The 18731-nt window shown below is 41.0% G+C and overlaps 1 protein-coding gene and 1 long non-coding RNA gene across 9 annotated transcripts in view; one reads left to right on the forward strand and one right to left on the reverse strand.

The window, feature by feature from the left end:
- PITPNC1 (phosphatidylinositol transfer protein, cytoplasmic 1) overlaps positions 1 to 18731 on the forward strand; it is a 76743-nt gene that overhangs the window by 31895 nt on the left and 26117 nt on the right. For 5 of the 6 annotated variants that reach the window (XM_021414523.1, XM_021414527.1, XM_021414525.1 and 2 more), the window contains exons 2-5: positions 70 to 218; positions 3807 to 3895; positions 4260 to 4267; positions 15549 to 15620. In XM_021414523.1, coding sequence (XP_021270198.1) covers positions 70 to 218; positions 3807 to 3895; positions 4260 to 4267; positions 15549 to 15620 — 318 coding nt within the window. Of the gene's footprint in view, positions 1 to 69; positions 219 to 3806; positions 3896 to 4259; positions 4268 to 15548; positions 15621 to 18731 lie in introns of those variants that run through there. The other variant, XM_021414528.1, reaches the window with a different exon arrangement.
- The window catches only part of LOC110407168, a 65159-nt gene that overhangs the window by 3688 nt on the left and 42740 nt on the right, over positions 1 to 18731 (reverse strand). For 2 of the 3 annotated variants that reach the window (XR_002443761.1, XR_002443759.1), the window contains exon 3: positions 5581 to 9557. This is a non-coding gene — a long non-coding RNA (uncharacterized LOC110407168). Of the gene's footprint in view, positions 1 to 4769; positions 4947 to 5580; positions 9558 to 18731 lie in introns of those variants that run through there. The other variant, XR_002443760.1, reaches the window with a different exon arrangement.

The following is an 18731-nucleotide window of genomic DNA, read 5'->3' on the forward strand; positions in this document are numbered from 1 at the left end:
ATGACATTGACCCACATATACTCATGTATTACATATTCACTTTATGTTGTTCCTGATTTTGCTTTGCAGTACAGAATTGGGCAGTTGTACATGATAAGCAAGCACAGCCATGAGCAGAGTGACCGAGGTGAAGGTGTCGAAGTGGTGCAGAATGAACCTTATGAAGACCCAAACCACGGCAACGGCCAGCTAACAGAAAAACGTGTCTATCTCAACAGGCAAGTGCAATAGAACTGCTTCTTTCAGCATGGGCAGTAATAAAAATTAGCAATGAATGTCCTCGTCAGGCAAAAAAGTGAAATATGTCTCTTCCTATGGTGAAATTATACTGCTGAAGGTCAGTACCTCCAAACTCAAAGGCCAGAGATGGTTTTTATATTTGTTTAAATACATTTGTTTGTGTCCTATGAAATATATTGCTCAATCTTCTTATTGCCACTGATCTAATTGAATATTGCTGCTTTTCTGATGTTCTTCTATTCCCCTTGGCCTGCCTCATTTTTATTACACTTCTATGCTCTTTCATAGCGAGCATAGAAACACGATAGATATTGCTTCTGTGTTGCAGGTTACTCCTCCTGTGCAATCCTGACCTATCTAACTTTAACTCAGGCTAAACTGAATCGCCAGTAATGTTGCACGCTCACACACATGCAATCAAACAATAGATTTTGCCAACATTCAATATTATTGTGACTCTAATTCCTTTTTCGCACAGGCTAGATATGAGATTTGGTAAAAATCAATAAATTTGTTCTCGTTGTACAGTTCCCAGACTTTTTTGTTTGTTTCTGGTTATTTCTTTTCTCTGTGTTAAGAAGAGATAAGGCATTAGGCACTGAAGAGCATGTTCAGATTCATCACTTCATTGTAATTCATAATAACTACAGTGCTTCTGTCCTAGAAAGTAAGTGCAAGACGTCCTTGGGAAGCATGCTGCTTCTGTTAATGTAGGCAGAGGACCAGAGGCTCTCCTGCCCAAAGCTGGGTATGACCATTGACAAAGAGGATTCACGTGCCTTCAGGAACTTGAGAAGTTCCCCTAAAGCTACAGTGGATATTTGAAGTCAGGTTTAAGGGACTACTTTACAAGAACCTTTGTTTAGCTTGAGTTTGTACTACTCAAATTCAGTCACCTCCTATAGCACTGTGTAGGAGCTCATGTCAAGAACTTTCACTGTATTTCTATTTCTATAACGCCTCTGTAGACAAGAACTACTTGTACGGATAAAAATAGCCAAAAAAACCTGCTGCTTCTGCAGCAACATGCATTGTGGTTACAGCAGGAAACTATGCTATTTAAATAGCTGTGTTTGGAATCTCCGACTGCAAAAAGTCTCACTTCCTACAATGCTAACACAATGCACTCAGAGATAAGGTATTACTGCACTTCCCGTTACAAATTGCCTTCACGCTTCAGAAGTCCAACCAGATGTACTTCCTGCGAAACAAGGCCAGTGGAAAATGCAAGCTGTCATACTTTTTCTGCTGCTGCATGGAACTGGATGTTTAAAACTGTACGATGCCTTTGTGACAGAACCCCAGAACAGTATTGAGATCAGTGAGTCAAGGAGTACTTGGACAATGCAGATCTCATGGAGAACCAATAGCTCTGTAACACTTCACCAAATCTACCCCCGTCCAACTGAGGAAAGAAGCACAGATATTAGGTATCGTTAGTCATAATTTTCCTTCCAGCTTTCCTTCTTGTGTTAATAAGCTTTGATTTCCTTCATTCCATACTTCTATTTTCTCGTCATCAGTCTAAATGAAATTACTTTCTTGTTATGGTTAATTGCAGGGGTAGAAAGATGAAGAAACTGTTTATTGGCTTGGTGGTTTTGGCTTTGAATTGGTGGGAACAGCTGTCCTTTCCTGCTTGCAGAGCTGATCTTGGCCCAAATATTCCATTCTTATTCCGCTGCACACACGGTTTTCAAGCAGATGGTCTTTGAAGTTTGCCCCAGTATATTCCAGGTGATCTGATTTGTTTTTGCAGCCGTTCATCCCAGGACACTTGCTTGCACCAATTTGCAGTGAGTTGTGAAGGAGTATCACTCTGAAGGTTCCAGCAACAGATAGGTTTGGACAGCTTCACACAGTCATGAGCAGTTGTCCTCTGTGCTTTGCCAAATGCTCATGAACAATGAATGAGATACTGTCATCAGTGCCTACATAGATCGAGAAATATTTTTTATATTTATGCCTCCACTGTTGCTCAAGCAAGCAGCACACTGCAGTTTCAGTTAAAACATCATTATTTCACAGACAAAAGCTTCTGTTGCTGTAGTGGTCCCAGCTGCCATAATAGTCCTGAACTTTATATTTTCAGTGATGGTTTCTTGGTAAGATTTTTGCATTATTTTTGTTTGTATTTTCTTGCCTGCTAATATTTTAATTCTTACATATGTAAAGTGGTGCATAAAAGACTGTACACAGGAAAGGTTTGTGTAAAGAAAACCTGTTCTTGAGCGATGTCATCAAAGAGCAAAAGTCAATGCACTTGACTTTGAATCTTTAGATAACGTGCTAATGTCTGCATTTTGCTCTGGACAAATTCAGTATTTATGCATAGTTAGATCATGGTTAAATAAACCTTAATGATCCAAAACTTATTTTCCCCAGAGGTTTGTTAACACAGAAAGTCATTTTACTTTCAGCACATGTAATTATCTAAGCGTAACTGTTTCAAACGTTTACAGCTGGAAACAGAACTTCAGTAAAGATTCAGCCTTAGCCTGAGTGATCTTCTTGACACATTGACAGACCAACACAATTTGTGCTCTCAGAAGGTCTGTGTTTGAGCAGCCAGTGCTACATCTCTGTCACTGACAGCTCAAGTGGTTATAATTGATGTCATTAGGAAAGGCTTGGATGGTGGACTTGCTTGAACTTGCCTTCTTTTTAAAATGTGTGGCTGTTCATCACTTGTTTGGTACCCGAGGTGACCACGGTTCTGGAAATAAGACATCCAAGATGCATGGTAAATAAAATGCTCTTCCTCTTCCTGACTGTTATTAAACTTTCCTTCGGTGACCTTTCTTTGTGCTGCATCCATCTTCATGCCTTTCATTTCTTATTCTGCTGCCGTTGTACCTCTGCACTGATAAGCTCCCTTAACAGCTTGAGCTCTGAGTTATGACATCAGTTAGATTCATTCTCTTCACCTTTGTAGTTTCTTTTCCCACCGACAAAGCAGGACTCGTTCTACCTCCTGGCCTCACGGAGGCGGTTTGATAACTTAAACAGAAAAGCATCATAGCTGAGAGTCAGTGCCGGTAGCGTGGGGAAAGAATGTGCACCAGGTGAGATGAATGTAAGGGTCTGTGTGCCAGCAAAGGATATGGGGGAATAGGGAACAGCCTCTAAGAGCAAACAGCGGAGTCAAGATGGAAGTGGACCTGCACCACAGACTTGCTCGTGAGCTCTTGTTAGAGAGTGCCTCCCTGTGGCTAAGGATTCTGCGGCACAGACGCCTTGTGGGGCTCTCCTGCTGGGTCCTCCATGGCCAGAGCTTCGAGGCAAGTTCTTGAAACTGCGCTGAAACCTCAACTTGTATCTGATCAGAGATCACTGCGCTGGCGCCATGTCGCTTGCTTTGGAGGGGAACGAGCTGTCTTGGTTTCATATATGTTTGTGGAGAAATCTGAGACAACGCATATTCATGAGATGAAACTGTTGTGCAGTCTGGGTATTGCTGCATCCCGTGAAACACTTGTCAAAGTACAAGCATGTTTGGAAGCATCTTTGCTACATGCTCATAAATCATAACATATTCTAATTGTATATTTTCTTCTTATTTTCAGCAAACTACCTAGCTGGGCTAGAGCAGTCGTTCCCAAAATATTTTATGTTACAGAGAAGGCTTGGAATTATTATCCATATACAATCACAGGTAAGGAATAAGATGATTACTAACATGTTGTTTTTGGGTAGTTCACCTTCAGAAGCTCCAGATCACATGCAGAGTGACAGACACAAAGATTGCAGACTATGGCTTAGTAAAAGCTGTAATCTTCTAGGTGATACCCTCCTTGCAAATAAAACATCATGTACTTAGATTCTGTGCTGACTTGTACCCCTTATTGTCCCATACACTTTAATAAAATATAAATCAGCAGATTGTCAGACAGAATTTTTTTAATGATTAATGTGTGTTTACTACAAGGATCTTGCATCATTGTTTTATTTCACGTTTCTTTTCTTTTTTCTTTCCCCTCGTCATTCTTTTTTTTTACAAATGGACAATTGGAAATCAGAATACACAGTAAGTTTTTCTTCTTTTTATTCTAAAAATACAGTATAATTATGTGGACTATAGTACTGGCAGCCAAACTGTATCGTTCTTAATACAACTGATACATAATACCTTCAGTAGTGGAACTATTGGTTTAAGAAATGAAACGTTACTTTTGAACTATTCCCTATAAATTACTGACCTTATTTTTTAGCATTTGAAATAATTTGGTATATTTTTGTTCAGTAACTATAACATAGAAAAGCTTCTGTAAAACAAGGCAAGGCTTTTAAAGTTCCAGTTATTACTTGGAGATATGAGAACATACTTTGTTTTATTTATTGTTTTATTAACTTATAAAATGCTCTGGTATGGTATCTGGGAAACTGTACAATCTGTAGACAAAATTAAGGATAAACTGGGCCTGGTGCCCAGAAAAAAAACAGCTATTCTCTCTAGCAGAGCTGAGGCAAAATATAGCACATAAATCATGAGAAAAATTGTTCTAGATGTATTGACCTCAATAACATACCGTGAGTTTTCAACAGCCTTTGGAAGATGAGGAGGAGATGGTGAAGAAATTCCAGGTGAAAGGACACTTCAGAAACTGCTGCCTTGATTTAGATTGAGTTTCTGGTTACGGATAAAATATAATCCATTTGTTTTCGTTAGCTCTGCAGTGTTCAAAGTGTTTGTGCAACGTTAAAACCTGTAAAGAATAACGAGAGAAAAAAGATTTTGATGTGATAAATGTGAAGGAGACAAAATAAAGGGATGTGAAGGCTTAGCTCTGAAAGCTGGAGGTTTAGAGTTATAAATGTGGTGGCTAGGTTTGAAAACTTGTGTTGATGAACTGTACTTTTCAACGTGTGATTTATATATGTACCTTGCTCCAAAAGTAATGCCTCTTATTTGTTTCCATGGAAACTACAACAAAAAGTGCAATAACACTATTTGACAGAGCAAATTCTCAGCTACAAAACACTGTTTTCTGAAGAGTCACCGCCATTAGCTGATTCACGCAGATGAGCTAATCAAGATGCTCTTCATTTTGTGATGTGACAGCTGGGCATGGCCATCCAGAATGTGGCTTGTCTTTCACATCGCTGTCACCACAGCTGAAACGCACCACCCGCCCCTCACCGTGAGCACATCCACTGGTTGTTCTCCATCAATGTTCAGCAACGTCAGTGCGTGCCATTTTTTCCACATGGAGGAATTCAGTTCCACCCCTTTGCTTTGTCCACGCTCCCATGTCAGACGCCATTGTGTCAGGCTGCCCCTCTGCTGCCATCTGTCACTCAGCAGCAGCACATAACAGAATATTGGTGGAAGGGTTTGGCCTCTACTGCCATCCCACCGCCATCCGCCCCTGATGTTGTGGGCCAATGTAGTAGAACAGGAGGCATTACTTTTGGAGCAGCACTTGCATTAATTATGTATTCTGCTTTGTTTCACATGTAGAATTTGTTTATGATAAGAAACCCACATGTACCATAATGGAGAAGAGCAAGAAAGGGACAGACTCTCAGCTATTTGTGTCAGAATATATCTTCAGTGAGGCCTGTCGCAGTTTACAGTAATTAAGTGATTAAACCTTTGATAGCAGCCTTAATCTTGCACTGGGAAGATGACATGCTGTGTCACATAGATGTCTGTTACTCACTTGTATACTTTTTTCTTTAACTGGAAGAGACAGGAATGATTGAAGCAGACAAACTTATGTCTGAATTCGAAATGCAGTACATTGTCGAAATCAGAGAGCAATGTCATCCTCAAAGAATTTGAATCAGGAAGTGATCTTTTCCTGATCTGATGGGACAACGCCTAGAGCACGTTTCAGGGAAGACGTGTAGAGGAGATACAGCTGAAGAGGTGTTTCAAGAGCAGAGTTGAATAGCCTTCTAAAGAAAAAATTAAATTGATCTACAGCTGGTCTAGTACTAGAAATGGAGGTTGGTGGACCTGCCTGCAAGCAGGGGGGTTGAAGCTTGGTGATCCTTGAGGTCCCTTTGTTCTGTGATTCTATGAAATGCAGGACGTAGGCAAAATAGTCCCTCGGTGACAGTGTGACTGCTGATGGGAATTCGCCGGTTCCCATAATTACTCGCAGTGGTGCAAGGAAATAAAACTAAAAATATTGGGATGAGATTAAGGAAAATGCATTTCAGTCAGAAATCTAAAGCCAATTGACTATGACATGGTATTCAAGGGAAAATAGAGAAAGTTCTTCGCCTCAAACTGTTCACTCCAGAGCAGAAATGTTAAATATACCGCTGGGAATAATTCCAATACTTGTCTGGAATATTTATCTAAATTTGTATCTGTATTTATTAGAGAATTCTGAAAGAAAGCATAAACCAGCACAGATCTTCCCCAGAATGTGTAAGACAGCTTGGAAACCCCTTTTTTCTAAAAATAGGAAGTTCCCCCCAGAGGGTCTGTGGGACATGGGGAGAATTAAACTGAGCATCAGTTCAAGGAAAACGGATGCTGAAGTTGGACCAATAATTGCATAAGCAAAGCAAAACCTTACCACGGTGAATATACTGCTAGAAAGTAAAATCCTACCTTGATATCTGAATCTCCACTCTAAATGAAGAGCAAGGATCTTAAAGGCTCAGTAGTGTTATTTCCATGTGCGTTAGAAGAGGATGTGAATGGCAGACTGCAGCTTGCTGAAGGGTTTGAGCTCTATGAACTGTAAAACACAAAGGCTGTTGAGAAATTGGGTTCAAACACATACAGTAGAATTTTGTGGTTCAAAACAGGCTAATCTGTTTTGCCTGCAAAATAGTGCAGCTTTCATAAATATGACCTTCTCAGAGACCTGAAATTGCAAGATCTCATAGGAAAAAAGGTTCAGGGAGCACTGAGAATGATTTCTGGAATACTGCTCTCTGAAATGGTAGTGTGAAAAATCAGGAGTGATTGGATGCATGACAACAGAAATGGGAGTTGGTGTTTGTCGTGTTTGTACTCTAAAATCTGGGTCTAGTTTTAGTGGCATCCACTTTAAAGACTGGTGTCTGTTCCACAGCAAATATCTAAATCTGGCAGCAAACAGCAAGATATGACTGCCTGGCCGACAATCGGGTCTTGACAGCTGTATTAATAATATGTAATGTAAATGACATACCAAAGATAATGAGCTTTACAGAATGATTGTACAAGTGATGCTATCTGTTGTGCAATATGTGAAATATTGTAATGCCAGGAAAGCGTTTTAAAATGTATACCATGCTGTTTGAGGAGGAGGATCTCATTAAAACTGCAGTACAAAAGACTTGTTATCAGGAAGGTGAGACATGGGTTACGTCCCAAGAAATGCTGCATCAAACCTTGAGCTAATCCTTGCAAGCTTCCTGCTGCTATTGAAAGAGAGGAGGAAGTAGGAAAAATGCTTTTGAAGCTGAAGCCAAAGGAATTCATTCAGATTTGAATGAATTTAGAGAATGAGATAGTGCCTTCGTGTTCAAACAGTTGTTGTAGTGGCTGGGGCATTGCTTAAGGACTGAAAGGGAGATAGTCTACTTCTTGTCTGGCTCTTAAACTTCCATTTAAATTTCTCTGGTTTTGATCTTGCAATTAGAAACCTGGTGAGACAGCTTGCTAAAACAAATGTTTAATTTTTACTTACAAGTTCGTTTAATGTTGTAATTAAGCTGATGGTAAGCTTATGAATTTGGGATGCTGTATTTGAGGTACAGCTGGAAGGAAGCCCTGTAGGAGTAACCTAGGGACTCTGAGTGATGGGGAAAGTTTCCCTGGGTACTGGCGAGTGCCTGCTGTGGAGTGCACGTGCTTTGGGGAGTGGGTGTTTCCTGCTGCTGGCGTTTAGGAAGAATTCCTTTGCTGGTTTCAGGCTGGAACCTTTTCCATTTGGAAGATGGAGAAAAGATGCCCTGCAGCTCTCAACAAACCCTTATGTGCCAATTTGTTGCAGCATTTACAAATGTGTATCTTTTTACAAATGCGTGAAGTATTCTGTTTTTAGACATGTGAAGAACGGCTCTCAGGAGACGCTTACTCTTCTCTGAGGTTGTCCAGCTAGATTAGAAATGATTACCTAGAAAGAAAACTCATCTGTATTGCAAACCAAATGAAAAAGGATTGCATAGAGCCACGTTTCAGAACCTGCGTCGGGATGTTGTTCAGCAATAAGCAGCATTTGACCAATTCAAGTGACAGTTGAGATTCTGGACAAAGAGAGGAAGGAGAGAAGAGGGAGAAAAAAATACATAATCTTTGACAACTATTGGTATCACATTTGTAAGTATATAAAGCAAGATGGAGACTTCAAATGGCATGTTTTACTCTCTGCACGGAGGAGGAGACTTCTTTCAACCTGCCAGTGGTTCAAATTGAGTTAAGAATAGGACATACATTCAGAATATTTATGAAAAACAGTTATGGAACAGAAAACAGGAGACAGTAATTCCTTTGATGATTTATCAAAATGACATTAATTCTTCTACAGCAAATGACTGAGGCAAATAGAATCATTTCAATCATTTCATCTGCGATGTGTCAAGGCCCCAGAGTGATAGTTGCTAAATGTTCCATTATTGACCTGCTGTTTTCTGATTACTTTGAGAACAGGCATGTTACATGCTTCACTTAGCTGCCAGTTTATCCATGAAGTAAATTAGCTGGAAGGAATGTTTTTGTAATTGTTGGTTTATAATCAAATGACTTGAGAAGGAAAAAAAAAAAAAAATTCAGATGTTTGCAGTGCTCATTGCAATGAATTTGTAGGGTGAATATTCTCTCCCTTCTCATTATCTGATTACCACTGCTTGAAATCTGGATGCAACACATCAGTCCTGCCTTCAGTGCACAGACTTTTCTCCAGCTGAGTGCAAGAAGGCTCTGCATCAAAGATGCAGCGAGGTCTCTATGACTGGACTGGAGCCTGATGCAAAGTTCTACCCACGTTCCTTCCCCAGCTCTCCACTCCCTTCCTCCCCAAAACTTAGAAGACAGGCTCAGAACTGATGCTATTATTCTGGTAAAACACAGATTTGGTTCCTTGGGAGGTTCTAGCAAAGGACTGCTGCAATATTTGTAAGAATCAGATGATAGAAAACACCAGGCCTGTATTCTTATTTAACAGCTTCATCCCTTTCAGCCATCCCATTCTTTACAGACTAAATCAAACTGCTTGGGGCAATTCTCTTTTTCCACCGCTGGCTTACCATAAAGCAATCCAGACTGCTCTCTGATTCATGGCACTGCCATTTTCACTTGCACACAGTTTCTCACTTGCACTCTCCCTCAGTGATCAGTTTCCAGTTGTGATGTATCGGGGAAGGAGGTCCTAGGGCAAGGCAAGAAGAGAGATGGGTGCTGAGTTTCAGTGGTTGGAGGCAGCTTGTTAGTTAACTGGTTCTTCAAGTTTTTATATGCTATACAAACAAAGAGTGATTTTCTTTCTTAGCTTGTTTAAACTCTTTGCTTGTTTAAACTCCCTTAACTCCCTTGCTTATTTTAAGCTGCTTTTTTGGTGGCTTGGTTGTTTTCTGTTTGTTTGCTTTTGCAGTGTTCCTCCTTCTTCCTCTCAGCTGTACTTTCTCCGTTCTTTGCCACCTCCCCATGTTTATCTTGTTACACAAAATCTCCCTCTCACTGGGTCTCAGCTGCCAAGTTCAGCCATCACCCTGCCCAGTCCTTTCCATCTCTTCTGCTCCAGCTTTGCCATCCCGGCCGATGCCAGCTTGTGTAACAAGTAATCTGCACCAAGCAGCAGCTCTGTGCTCGCATGCAGTGCTGTCCAGAATGTTTTGAAGGTAGTCAATATTGCAGACTCCAGTTGTTTTTTACACTTCTTTGATTTTCAATGAGAAGATGCTGTTACCAACTGACTCCCAAAACATCTGTGCCCAAAATTTCTGAATTCAAAGCCGTGGTATCTCTAAGTTACTGTATTTAAAAAATGAACACTAACATTGCCTGGCCCATCTCGCCTTGTTATAGCATTTACTGTTTTCTCTAGCTCTAAACTTCAGACTGCCCCAAGGGGGTCCCACTGTGTGGTACCACTGTGTGTTCCAAGGTCATGTACATGTGACCATATAAAAAAAAATAATTTGTCAGCCTGAAACGTGGTCGGAGATCAGAGGACACTGAGATGAAATGTCAGCCTCCCCAGGCTTGTGTGGTGATTGCAGTGAGAGCGGGGCTGGTCTCTTCTCACTGGTGACAGGGCAAGGGGAAATGGCCTCAAGCTGCACCAGGGGAGGATTAGGTTGGATATCAGGAAAACCTTCTTTCCAGAAAGGGTTGTTAAGCACTGGAACAGGCTCCCCAGGGAGCCTGTCAGCATCCCTGACTGTGCTTAAAAACCGCTTGGATGTGGTGCTCAGGGACATGGTTTAGCAGTGGGTTGTTGGAGTTAGGGCAGTGTGGTTGGGTTGTGGTTGAACTTGATGATCTTGAAAGTCTTTTCCAACCTGAGTAATTCTATGATCTAGATATAATCCTGGTTTTTTGTTTTTTGTTTTTTAAAAAGAAAAAGTGGCATTAATTTTTGCTGCACAAAAATAGCTTCCAGGGATTGTGGCTTCATATTCACAAGGAGCAGAAGCGAGGTGCAGCGATGAGAGATCTGGCAGTTCTCTGAACGTTCGTCAGAAAGAAACCCACTGGAAAATGAAACTAAAGCTGAAAATGGTGCTGATGAAATAGCACTTACCATCCAGAATGGGTTACAGAAGGAAAAGAAACTGCCTTGAGTTTCCTTCTGTCCAACATATCCACTGGCAATTGCAGTAATTTCTTCAGCCACCTCGGATGTAGTTAATATGCAAAGGTTATTTTTACAGTCTTCTGCATATAAAGATTGTAAAACACCGTATGTGCTTGACTGTCTCTTTAAGACTTTGGCAAGTGTTTTGGCATACTTAGGTTCTACCCTGTTCTTCTGAGTGTTTCTTATTGCTATGGCAACGCTAATCAATCACCGTGCTAAAAATAGGCCTTTCCTTGTTCAAGAGGCTATCTGTGGTGAGTTGAAAATCCAACTGCAGTATGTGCTTTCCGTCTGCTGCTTTCGTTTCACTTTATTTTAGTCTGGAAATACCCGTGCTTGTGTGCACTACTTGGTTACAGACCCATGGGCGTTTTGCTGGTTACTCTCTTGAGCTTTCATCCTCTCCTGGCCCTCCCAGAAAGGATGCTGAGTGCAGGGAGCAAACAAACAACAAGAGTGAAAAAACACCCGAAATATTCTTTGGTTTTGGTTGGGTTTCTCTCATTTTGTTTTTCGTGTCACTTCTAAAGAAACCTGGAGGTGGCAACAGGAGACGCCTCCTTAGCAAGTGTCACCCTGGGACTCTGGAGGCACTAGGGCTGTTCTGTAGAAATCAAGTGTAATTTTAAGTTCAAGATCAAATTTGCCACTGTTGTTTTTTCCAAAGAGGATCCTTGCAGGCTGTAGAGATGATGAAATGGAGACGTGGAAGCGGTGCCCTGCGCGTTGCTCCGCGGGGATGGCAGCACAGAGGGAGCGGTGCTTTGGAGATGAAATCTGCTAGAAGGTTTCTTACCTCTGTTCACTCCCAGGTTTGATTCAAACTGTTGCATAACACTGCATCCCTGGCTGAGAACATATGCAGCCACTCAAGTAGAAAAAAAGATGTACTTCTTGCATGAGTAATAAAAGTCTTTTGAACGATGCACAAACACTTTTCTGGTTCTGCCGGAGCCCTCTGCCAATTAGTCAGAGTGCAGCTGATGAATCATGAGACACAGTCTGTGAAACGTTCAAAAATTTGGACCCTGCTAAATGTTCCTGAAAGCCACCGAGCCCCCTGCAGCTGCTGGAGCTGTGGTTGCTGGCCAGCTCCGCAATGCTGTGTTGGCAATCCAGTTCTTTTTGTTGAATTTTAGCTTTCATTTGGAGGTAAATTCATGTTACCATCTGTAATCTCAAATTAGATTGTTACAGTCCTCACCTTTTTACTAAATCAGCAGTGAGGATGACTTTTGATAGCTTTATGCAAAAATGCTTTTCTGCTTTTTAATGAGGTGGCTTGAGGTGAGTGGCACTTACAGATCTTGTGCAGAAATCTCGAGATGTTCAGTCTTTTCCTGACATCTCTTGTTTGAAATGCCAGAACAGAAGGTTGTTTTTAACAGTCTAGATTCAGATTTGCAGGGAGCAACACTTAGATTCTAGCAGTGCTTTGCTGAACTGCTAAAGGCAGCCTAACACCACCCGAAGTTCAGTCTATAGAGCGGCTGCATTTCTCAGTGTCGTGGTCTGACTCATTGCTGGCAAACTGTAGACAGTGGTGGAAAGTAGCAGGTATTTATTTTATTGCAGGGGAAGAGAAGAGAAATCTGTCATTTGGCTTTATTTGTGCTTCAGGTCACCAGCACAAATGTTTCTCATGTTGTGTGTTGCATCCCCCACTGTACCTGAAACTGTGTAATGTTCAATCGTCTGCATCATCCACTGCTTCCATTTGTGTCAGTTGCTAGGTTCTATTTTGGAAGCATCAATTTTAAGTGTTTAGCAAAAAAATTAAATGTTGGTCATCGAATCAAAAGGGCAGATACTTAACAGGTAACTAAAGCATGGGCTGCAGCAGTAGCCTTGAAATATGCAGACGCAGTGCTAGTAAATCGTTAGTAAATTGTGCTGTTAGGACAAACATCTCTGCCACTCTTGGTGAAAACCTTCCTAGAAGCTGTTATTCAGAGCTAAGCACTGAGTCTGCAGTAGTGCAATACCAGGTACTGCGTTCAGCACACAGCACTGGGAACTACTGATAAAAACAAAATAATGAATTGGCAGGCTCTGCTCTTTCCCTCAAGGATGCTTTCCCTGGGGATGCCCCTATGCAGAGCTGTCGGTTGTTGTCAGCAGCAGCTCTGTACACCTGGACTGTGATCCCAGAACTTACGTATCTTGGTAGAACACAGGGCTGCCATATAGGAGGTTTGAAATCCATGACCCGTGTTTTCACCATCCAAGCACTAAAGTAATTCTCTTCCAAATGCTCTGAAAAGTGTGCAGTAGCTGTCGGTGGTTTTGTTATTTTATTTTTAATCTGTGTTCCGTAACCCACCTCCAGTAGTAATTCATATTTTCAACCTTCCAGGTTCTCCTGCATGCACAGAAAACAACTGGAATGTTGTTTTTTACTTTTAGAATGTGAATCATCTGAGTGACACTGAGCATTGTTTTGGGTTGTGATGGCGTCTCTGTCTGCTGGGTCATTCCATATCTCTATAGCAAGACATTTATGGCTTTTCACTTACTCTAAGAACATTTGGCTGTAGAGTTCTTGTCATCAATCGCTTTTATTTGCCTCTCCTTCCAACTAACATTAATGTAACTCGTGGCTCTTCATTCCCCCTTTTTTGTTGTAGTTTTTCTTGTTTGGTCGGTTTGTTGATAAGCTTCTCTCCACAGAGTGCCTGCTGTTTGCTGAGGCATTTGCTTGCAGATGCTTTTAGCTGTCTGTCAGCACAGGAGCAGCACAGTGAGATAGATGGTACAACCTCAGTTTGGAGAATATCTGGAATTTCTCTGTGTGTTAATTCATATTACAAGATCCCCAGGTCTGTCAGAGTGCTTATAAAATACTGTATGTCTTCAGCTGGCATTTTCTGAGACGCATACGTCATCAATCTTTAATTGACCTCAAGATGTGGATAATAAAGAACCAGCACATCTGACACTGAACTTGCCCCATCTTGCACTCCACGCGCTGGTGATTTTTTTAATGTTTTATTTTTGTCACTCTGTGCACAAGCTGCATAGCTGAGAGCTAGTCACAGTTTAGGGTGGATGGAAACTCGTAAGGTGCAGGTCCCCAGAGATCTTTACTAAAAGGGAAAATATTTATATGGTCTGAAGAGAAGCTGGCGCGATCTGTCATCTGCAGCGGCAATGTGTGGCATGGGAATATCTCATTATGTTAGTGGAGGGGCAGCCTGACCAGCAGCCTTCTTCCTTCCTCCAGAATGAGTCTGTGATCTGTACAGCCCCTGGCACCAGAACGCTGTTCTGGCAAAACTCTTGTTCTTTTTGCACCAAGGGTGGATGTGCTCATGAATACTTCTGCGGTCCAAAGAAAATTGAACCATTACTTTTGAGATGAGATCCACGGAATGAGGGATATATTTTCTCTAGTCTCAAAGGAACCGGCTTCTCATTTTAATTCTGTTGCACTGCAAATTGTCTTCTAAATCACCTCCTTCCTTACTCATCAGCCCATCCCTTAGAAGAATTCTCCAAATTTTATCAAGTCCAAACTTGGACCAACAGCAGCGTGAACGCTGAGGCATCGTAATGTCCTCATTGTGTAAGCTGTATGTGCGACACATGGAATAGTCATTGTCTTTGCAAAGACATTTTGCCATAGGGTATTACTGATGCATTGTAGAAGGAACTAGCACCTCAGTTTTGCTGGCAGTTATTGCAGGACTCGATGACTAACAGTAGAGATGCTGTTAAACTAACATTCGTTGGAGTCTTTTAGATGTCGACTCTATCTGCCTCCCTGAAAAGCTGATTTGAAAGAAGAACTGTGAAGTGCTAAAGAAAAGATATTGGAAATATTTTCTCCCCTGGAATTATGTTGCTTAGTATTATAAACTCTACTCTTGGTAATCCAACTAAATTCAGCAATCCACAGAAAAAATTTTTCCCATGTAAAATACAGAAATATTGTCTTTGATAGAAAAAACATTTTGCATCCTTAATTTTATTGCATTATTCTCTAAAGATTATTTTGGGTTTTAGTACAAAAGATCTTCCATGGCAGCTCATAATCCATCTCAATTTAATTAATATGAAATTATGCTAAAATTTATTTCCCACTAAAAATGAAAAAAAACCAAACCCTTGCATGTCGAAGCACTGTGAGTGTTTGTGTAGAACCTGCAGCTAATGAAAAGTCCTTGGGATATTTTGCGTGGGGGACAGCCTAATCTACGATGAAGAGTTTTGAGTTGCTCTTGAGGTGGCAGAGTGCTGCTCATAAGGCATTCAGGACACTTGTGCTCCTGTGTATCGTGAGCATGAAAACTGTAGTAGCTGGTTATTCCAGAGAACTCGTACTAACTTATTTATACACTCATTGCAGTGTTCTACTTTCAGATATAACCTCTGCATCCCTTCAGAATCATAAAATGCTTTAATGTTTTGTGTAAATTTGACAATTTTTCTTGAAGTAACATGGAAAAAAAAAAGCCAACAAGAAAGCTGTTACCAACCAGGATGTACTGAATGTGTCAGCTGATGGAACATGCCATATTTTTTATCATGTCAAACACATTTTTTTTTTTCCTGTTACAGTGTTCATTTTTGCCTAAATTCTCCATTCACATAGAGACAAAGTATGAGGACAACAAAGGAAGCAATGACAGCGTAAGTAGGATGACTTCTGCAAAATTGAATGTAATTCTTTTAGGTAATCGTGATCCATCTCTGGGTATTTCAGTTGGAGAAAGAGGACTTCCCAGGTTTGTATCTTCACACCTACCTGGACTCGCTGTTGGTGAGCAGCTTGTTGGCTCGGGAGGTAGTTACCTCCAGCATCACGAGACAAAAGGTTCACACCCACGACTTCTTTTCTGTAGCTCACATTCTACTTGTTATTTTTCTAAGTACAATGTAATTTATTTATGTGAATTTACCTGTAAACATGTATGGTGAATGAAGAAAATATTGCTTTTTTTTGTTTATGTTTTTAGTTGTATTCTAGTTTATCTAATTCACGTTATCTTCTCTGAGCAAAGGGGGTTGCATTCACAAGAGCTGGTAGGAAGAGCAAGCAGGAAACTAAACGATGGCCAGAGAGGAAAGATCTCAACAAACAACATCAGGGACCAGCAGCTGGGCCATTGAGGTGATGCTGCTGGCAAGATAGGAAGTTCTCAGAATGAGAGCTTATAAATTGAAAGGATAATTAACTGGGAAAAACCCTCTGTAGAAGAAGAGTGGGAAGGAGTAGCCAGCAGCTGCTGGGCAGGAATGCAGAAGGGAGGAGGGCGCTCAGATTTTGGTTCTCTGACAGGGAGCAAAGCAGGGTCAACTTGCAAGAAAAGAATAAAGTTAGATACAGCCAGGCATGTAAAGATACAGCCCTTGGATGAATAGACAAATACATTCTTGTGTGTTTGATTTTGGCATGCTTTAAACAACCATTTGTTGCAGACTTGTGGGAAGAAGCTTGTAAGTGGGAAATACTGTTTAAAATATCTGGAAAATTGGTCTGTAACACAGGGGCCTCATGAAGGAGTGCTTAGAAGTCAGTAAAGCAGATTTTAAAGGGATCTGAGGCGTGGACCCTTTCAGTTTCCAGAGATGTCCCTGGAGCAGCCTTACCAAGGTTCAGGTGTTGTGCTCTCCAGCTGGGAGGTGCGTTTCCCCAACGGCCTTGGGCTCCTGCATTAGCAAAGCCAACAGCTCTTGCACTGCTTATGGCAGAACAATTACATGCAAAAGAGCAAGATGTAACTTTAGAATAGGGTAGTTCAGTTGGAAAGGGTCTACAAAGGCCGTCAAGTCCAACTTTCCAACCACTTCGGGTGTAACCAGAAGGTAAAATGTATTGTGAAGGGTGTTATCCAAATGCCTCTGGCACACTGTCAGGTGTGGGGGAATCGACCTCCTTGCTTCCAGTCTTTAAGCAACCTCACAATAAATACTTTTTTTCTGAGTATCTGATCTGCACCTACTTTGAATTATATTTGAATAATGTTTTGGCATACAGAAGCTTTCCCAGTGATAACACAGCAGAGATCACAGATGAGCCACCTGATACCAACAACTTGCAGTCACTGCTAGCCTAGGCCAGGGTTAGATCAGTGAGAGAGAAAAGAAAAAGAAACCTGTCATGTTACAAACTATATGAGCGTTGCATTATGTAATTTATGCACTTTTTAATCTTCTTCTTTTTGGCAGCACTTTAATTCAAAGCAAGCCCACACCTTTGGTTTCAGGAGGGTGTAGATTACTGTTCTGGTACATTATAATATCAGCAGTGAGAAGACACATTCTGTACTGATGCTTGACAGGAAGAACCGAAGCTGTTTAACCAGTGAAGTTTCAGATTTTTTTTCAATGTGTCAGTTTTGTAGCTAAAATACTATGATTCAAGTCCTGAGTAGTCCCAGCCAGCGAATTTAAGATGAAAGTTGCACAGAAATAGAATGCTCAGATCATGTAAATGAAAGAATATCTATTCTGTGAATTCAGCTCTTCAAAGTGTAATCGTTGCTGCAGTACCCGTGGAGTAACGCGGAATCACGTTCATGACCTGAGTCACAGCCCAGGCAAATACCTGCCAAGATGAGCCGCTTTAATTGACCTTTACTAGATGCGAGGCAGAAGAAAAGGTGTGAGGACTGTATTCCAGCCCTCATTTCCATGACTTTGTCATGCCCATAATTATGTTTTGCACTGGTGTGAACACAGCAAACCAATCTACATAAGATCTACATGCTTTTCTGTTGATCCAGTGACATTTATCTGCTGACGCAGATGTGGTTGGTGCAGCGCTGAGATGCTGGAAGGTTTGTGAATACAGAGAGACCTGCCTGAGCTCCTTGGAGCCCGTGGGCTTAAGAAGATGCAGCGTGTACCTTTCCTTCGTATCAGACAAGTTTAGATTAGATTTCACTATGTTTGACCTGTCAGAAAGCAGCAGGGAAATGCAGCATCCATTTCCGTAGATACACTGTGGGCTTTTTTATTGCAGCTATCAATCTTGGCTGATAAACAAAGAATCAAAACAGTACGTCTGTAAATTTTGCAGTTGCGATGCAAAATGTAATGAATGAGCTTCAGTAATGAGGGTAATGTGTCTGATTTTAACTAAACTGTTTCTGGGGGTTTCTGATCATACAGGTTTTTTTAAAATCTTTGATTTATTCTTCATTTCCATGGTATCTAATAAAGTAGATATTGATTGTAGAAAGCAATAATTAGATATAAGAATACTAAAGCTAATTATGTTGATTAGTAGAAGAAAGTAATACAAATATTCTCAGTTTCCTGTTGTCGTTTGGGAGACTATGATATTATTATTTTATTTAATATGCTGCATCGTCTGGTAAGATTCTACCTAATTACTGCAGTATATCTTGATGCAAGTGCCCTCCTGACTTTTCTTCCCAGCTATCTTGAGAGGAGAAACTAGGGGAAGATGATGCCTGCTTTGTAACTTGATTTTTTTGTCTTAAATGTTGACATCATTTTAAGCTGTTCTCTGTGTTCTTAAACCACCGTTATTGTGATCTGTTACATTTTGCACAAATACGAACGTTGCCGAAAAGAGGAATGGGCAATAAAACCCTTTACTTAGGTAAAACATTAGTGACTGCATGACTAGGGAGAAGTTTTCCTGCCTGGTGAGGTGGAGGTGCTCTCCAAGCAGATCGCTGAAGCACAGAGACATTCCCATTCCCCGCCTGTTGCGGAAGGTTCGTTACGCTTCATTGTCTGTTTCTTTAGTAACACAGTTATTTCTGCTGA

Source organism: Numida meleagris, chromosome 17 (assembly GCF_002078875.1).
Source record: "Numida meleagris isolate 19003 breed g44 Domestic line chromosome 17, NumMel1.0, whole genome shotgun sequence".
Classification (NCBI taxonomy): Eukaryota; Metazoa; Chordata; class Aves; order Galliformes; family Numididae; genus Numida; species Numida meleagris.